The following is a 6,000-nucleotide window of genomic DNA, read 5'->3' as shown; positions in this document are numbered from 1 at the left end:
AAGGACATTATCAGAAAAAACAAACTAAATTCTCAATTCAGAAGTGTAGATTAAAAGAGACAGAACACAAATTATAAACAAGGGGCAAAAATCAATAGAGAATTCGAAGAAAAAAGAGAAAAGGCTAACCAAACCAAGAGATAGGTTTTTTTTTAAAGATCAACAATCAGTATCAGAGCTGATCAAAAGAGCAAAGATGCAAATGAGAAAATAAGAAACCAAATGAAATTTTAAGAAAAATAAAAGAATCTTAAATGACTATTTACAAAGTTGATAACCTAGACAAAATGAATACATTTCTAAAAAAATGTAAAATAACAAAATTGACGCAAAAAGCAGAAAATTTGAATAAACTCAAGAAATTGAAATGGTATAGAAGAAAAACTGAAACCCAGATAGATTTACAAGTAAATTTCAACCAAACTCTTATGAAGGTATTTGATCAACTGTTTGATGAGATGAACAGTGTAAGAAGAAACACTTTTAGAGCCCAAATGTGAAGTATGTGGAGATATGTTCCAACTCGTCAGTAGTCAATAATAATAATGCAAACTAAAACATCCAAGCAAGACAATATCAAGTGCATATATAGAGACATGGGAAGAGGTGCTGCTGGTGGGAATCTAAACAGTTGCAATCATTCTACAAAGTAATCTAATGGTCCCTAGTGAAATCATGCAGAAAACCCTTTGTACAATATTCTAGGGAAAATATTCTAACTCAGGTTAGGTCCACAAGGGGACACATATTAGGATTTCTTTGTGGCAGCCAGAGATTGTATTCATCATTACAGGAATGAATAAGTAAAAATTAGTTAAGTATATACTATGAATTACTGCACAAATGTTAGAACCAATGAATAGTATTAGAGCACTGTGCTCAGAGGAACATGATAGAAAAACAGTGCTGAGGTAGGAAAAAATGACACCTTTATAGCATAACACCATTAATGTAAATTTCAAACACAAGACATATAACTTAAGGGCTACATATACATTGAAGGGTGCATATCAAACACATGTGCATACCTATGGGGGAGAACAGGATGTTAGACCTTCACACGGATGTCAGTGCTTTCAGTTAAGAGAAACTGAAAAGGTGATCATATTTCTTTCAGGCTCAGTTTAGTTATCTGTAAAACTTAAATAATAATTTCAGCCTCTCAAGTTTTTATGAGTATTACCTGAAAGAATGTAATATATGTAGACAGTTAATGGCAGTTATTAATGGTAAAAATCAAGCAGAAGATTCAGTTGCTTGCCTGGGAGCCAGCTGCTCATGTGAAACAGGATTGTAAATTCAACCTGTGTGTCCTGCCTCCCAATATCTAGGTTGTGTCCCAAACAGCAGTGCTTTTAGCCCTTGTCTCTGATCTTGGAACAGGAACCGCAGCTCCAGAGTCTCTCTGAGTTTCCTATTTGAGGCTGTTAGGACTCTGCCTTCTATTAAGTGTGTTTAAACTCATATTGCAAACAGAAAATCAAGCAATTCCTTTAAGATGAAGAGCCAGTCATTAAACTGATGGATCCATTATTCTCTTAACTTGACATTCTTTCCTTAAAAGCCTATGGTGAATCAATGCTACAAATAATTTTAATTCTTTATGAAAAAGCCTGTTAAGGACTTTTAGGTGAATTTTTAAAAATTCATCCTTATTATGAAACAAACTAATCGTACAAAATTAATTTTCAACAACAAATAAAATGTAACAATTCTATTAGCTTTATGAAGGCTGTGTGCTCAACGTTCATATATTTTTTATATCAAAGTTTTTTCCTCAGAATAAACAATTATGTCATATAAAAGATTAGGATGTTCTCACATGTATAGCAAACATACAGAGTATAAGTCAGAACTCCAATTCCAAGAGATAAAAATCCAATTCAAATTAACTTAGGTAAAAAAAAAGGAAATTTATTGGATCACAAAAATTAAAAAGCAAAAGATGGTGTAGACTTCAGGCATACCTCGATCCAGAAGATCAATTATCATCAGATTTCTGTCTCATATCCATTTCCTCTGTGTTGTATTTATCTTGGGAAGGCTTTCCTCATGGTGGCAAAAAGGCTACGGGTGAGTTTTAACCTTACTAAATCCTCAAAACATGCAATTCCAGTGGGGGAAAGATCTCTTACTGCCCAGAACAATATGACTACCCTTCCCCGGCCCCTCCACTCAGGGCTCCATCGGTCCAGATATGGTCATTTGCCAGTCTCTTATTAACCACTAGGTTGAGGGAAATAACTGGCCAGCCTCTGACCAACCCACTGCTCTCCCCAATTAACAGTTTCATCAGAATGATATGCATTGAAGGTGAAGTTAGTCTCAGGGCATAAAACAGATCCAAAAGTAACAGATGTCTACTATGCAGACTATTTCAAATAAGGGATGTTCATGAATAGAATGCTTTTCCATATGTATTACGTTCATAGAATTACTAACCAAAGAATTCACTGATATTTATTTAGTAAGGACTGAGTGGTGATCAAATGTTTTCTTTTTCATAATCAGAGAGTTTCCCTGTTATGAATTTTCTTATGTCGTCTAAGGGCTGAGGCACAGCTGAAATTATTCCCACATTCGTTACAGTTATAGAGTTTTTCTCCAACATGAATTCTCTGGTGTAGCCTAAGGGACAAGATCTGATGGAAAGCCTTCCCACATTCATTACATTCATAGGGTTTCTCTCCAGTATGAATTCTCTGATGTTGATTAAGATATGAGCCACAACTGAAGGCCTTCCCACATTTGTTACATTCATAGGGTTTCTCTCCTGTATGACTTCTCTTATGATGAATTAGAACTAAAGCATCACTGAAGGCTTTCCCACATTTACTACATTCAAAAGGTCTCTCTCCAGTATGAATTCTATGATGTCGATTAAGTTGTGAGTCAGTCCTAAAAAACTTCCCACATTTGATGCACTCATAGGGCTTTTCACCAGTATGAATTCTCTGATGTTGATTAAGGTGAGAGCGATAGCCAAATGTCTTCCCACATTCATTACATTTAAAGGGTTTCTCTCCTGTATGGATTCTTTGATGCAGAGTAAGGGCTATGCGTCTGCTGAAGGCCTTTCCACACTGACTACATTCATAGGGTTTCTCTCCAGTGTGAATTCTCTGATGTTGATTAAGGTGTGCGCTCTGTCTGAAGGCTTTGTTACACTCCTTACATTCATATGGTTTCTCTCCTGTGTGAATTCTCTGATGTTCAACAAGGAAGGCATAACGGCTAAAGGCCTTCCCACATTCATTGCATGCAAAGGGTTTCTCTCCGGTGTGAATTCTCTGATGTTGAGCAAGGTGTGCGCTCTGTCTGAAAGTTTTGTTACATTCCTTACATTCATATGGTTTTTCTCCGATATGAGTTCTCTGATGTTCACTGAGAAAGAAGTCATGGCTAAAGGCTTTTCCACAGTCATTGCATGCACATGGTTTCTCTTCATTGTGAATTCTCTGAGGTTGGGTAAAGAATGAGTAGTAGCTAAAGGCATCACCACATTCATCATACCCATGGGGTAATTTTCCAAAATGAGTTGTTTGATGTTGAGTAAGTAAAGAGTGGAAACTTAAGAGATTTGAAAAATCATTACTTTCATAAGGTTGCTCCCCAGAAGAAATTCCTGTATCTTTACTAAGGTATGTATTCTGGTTGAATTCTTCACATTTATCACCTATCAAGGATTCTTCCTCAGCGTATAGTCTTTTACGTTCAATTAGGACTGAGTTCGGGGGGAAAATTTTATCATAAATATCAATTTTATGTACTTGCTCTACTGTGGGGACTCTCTGTTGTGTTAAAAGTACTGACTTCAAGAGAATGCTTCTCTTAGAATTATTACATTCACTGTCTCTTTTCAGAGCAGAAATTTCCTTAAGAGTTGTCACTTGCCTGAAATGCCTCTCTTGATTTCCTTGACGCTGCTCAAATTCACCCTCGTACTTCCAGGCTTCTCTGAAACTGGAACATTCAAGTTCATAACTTGTAAGTCTTTCCATTACCATCCCCTGTGATATTTCCTCTTCATTAATGTACCATTTTGGAGGTAATTCCTTGATTTCATACCAAGACTCCCAGTCTGAAAAATATCAAGAAAGCAAATGTCTCCTTTTCTCCTTTTCAAGGAGAAAGAAAACTGTTACAGGAGAAATTGGAAGAATCTAATCGGGAGAAGGGAGGGAGAAAGTACATGATTTCCACATCTCTCAAATATGGCCATGCAAAACAAACAAAATACAAAGAATAGACAAAGAATGAAGACAGTTGACAAGGGAAGGTGTATTTGCTGATGATGGGGAGGAGGTGACAGGGGAAATGTAGAGCAACTAGCACATTAATATACAGGCAAGATGTAGTGCATGAAGATGCAAAGCTAAATGCCATGGAGATAAGGAACTGAGAACAGATTACATCATAATCACAGTTTCCCTGCCTCCAGTCTTTAAAGTCTCCAGTCCATTATCCTGTACTATCCATTCCCATTCATAAGACTAAAAGCTCCATGAGAACAGGGACTAATATTTACTTCTTTCTCTTACTGTTGCATTTAGTGCTTAGGACAATGACAGCATTTTGTTGAATGTTGAAAGGATGCTCAACAAATTCTAATATTTTGTCAGAAATTAGAAAAAATGATGGGTTTATTTTCCTCAGTGTCTAGAGGAAATCTGGAGTTAAGTATGCTTATCATTGAGAGAAAAATGCTACCTACAGAATAGATACTTAATACTTTCAGGAGATGATACCAGTTGAGATAAGATGGAAAGAAAACTACTTTGTTAAAAGATGACAAAAAGAGGAAATGAAAAAGTCCTTTTCATGTCACACTACAATATCAGACAATATATTCAACTATATGGAATCTGCTACCAACCTAGCACCTGGTAGAGGGGAAAAAAGTCTGAGAAACAAGTCCTTTAATCTCCAAGGGGAGAGATAAAACTTGTGAATACAAAAATTCAGTATCATGCATAATGAAGGACTAGTTAATATGACACACATTATTAGTAGTAATTACAAGAAAAACAGATCAAAACTCACTATCTTAGTTAAGGAATAATTCTTGGAGAGTATGAGTTTGATTTTCAAGGCTATGATCAAGCTTCCAAAACACAGTGAGAGGAAAGAGGCTTGAGCTTCTGGGAACCAGAGGACACCTCCTTCATAAAGCTATTACTCCATAGTAATATGGCAGAGCCATCCAATATAAAGGAAAAACAGAGAGACCATGACAAAATGGAGGCAGAGGAATATATTCCAAACAAAACTACAAGACAAGACACCAGAAAGATGGCAAAATGAAACAGAGGTCACCAATCTTCTTGATAAAGATTACAAAGTAAAAGTCAAAAACATGCTCATAGATCTATAGAAAAATATTCAAGATTTCAGGAAGGACTTCAACAAAGTGATATAAGACCTGAAAAAGAGCCACTGAGAGCTGAAGAATACAGTATCTGAAATGAAACATACAATGGAGGGATTTAAGAATAGAAGAAACTGTCAATGAAATGGAAATTAGGGAAGAAGAACAAAATGAAGCTTAAGAACATAGAGAAAAAAGGATCTCTAGGAATGTAAGAATAATGAGAGCTGTATGACCAATCTTAATGGAACAATATTCACGTAATAGAGGTACCAGAAAAGAAGAGGGAGACAAAAGGATAGAAAGTCTCTTTGAGGAAATAATGGTTGAAAACTTCCCCAGTCTGGGGAAGGAAATAGACTTGTAGGTCATGAAAGAGCAGAGAGCCCATAACAAAAGGAACTCCAGGAAGACAACACCGAGACATACAATAATTAAAATGGCAAAGATCAATGATAGGAGGCAGTATTGAAAGCAGCCAGAGAGAGAAAAAAGATTACTTATAAAGGAAATCCCATCAGGCTATCAGCAGACTTCTCAACAGAAGCTTTATGGGCCAGAAAGGAGTAGCATGATATATTTAATGTAATGAAAGAGAAGGACCTCCAACCAAGAATCCCTACCTAGCAAGA

At 36.2% G+C, this 6,000-nt stretch overlaps 1 protein-coding gene across 2 annotated transcripts in view; it reads right to left on the bottom strand.

The window, feature by feature from the left end:
• Positions 1-389: 389 nt before the first annotated feature.
• ZNF527 (zinc finger protein 527) overlaps positions 390-6,000 on the bottom strand; it is a 46,232-nt gene continuing 40,621 nt past the window's right edge. The window contains exon 4 of one of the 2 annotated variants that reach the window (XM_057493465.1): positions 390-4,081. In XM_057493465.1, the coding sequence (XP_057349448.1) occupies positions 2,508-4,081 (1,574 nt within the window). In that variant the 3' untranslated portion in view covers positions 390-2,507. The remainder of the gene's footprint in view (positions 4,082-6,000) is intronic. The other variant, XM_036885740.2, reaches the window with a different exon arrangement.

Source organism: Manis pentadactyla, chromosome 15, assembly GCF_030020395.1.
Source record: "Manis pentadactyla isolate mManPen7 chromosome 15, mManPen7.hap1, whole genome shotgun sequence".
NCBI classification, from domain to species: domain Eukaryota; kingdom Metazoa; phylum Chordata; class Mammalia; order Pholidota; family Manidae; genus Manis; species Manis pentadactyla.
Note: the sequence above shows the minus strand (reverse complement) of the source record. Positions and strands in the feature narration are given on the sequence as shown.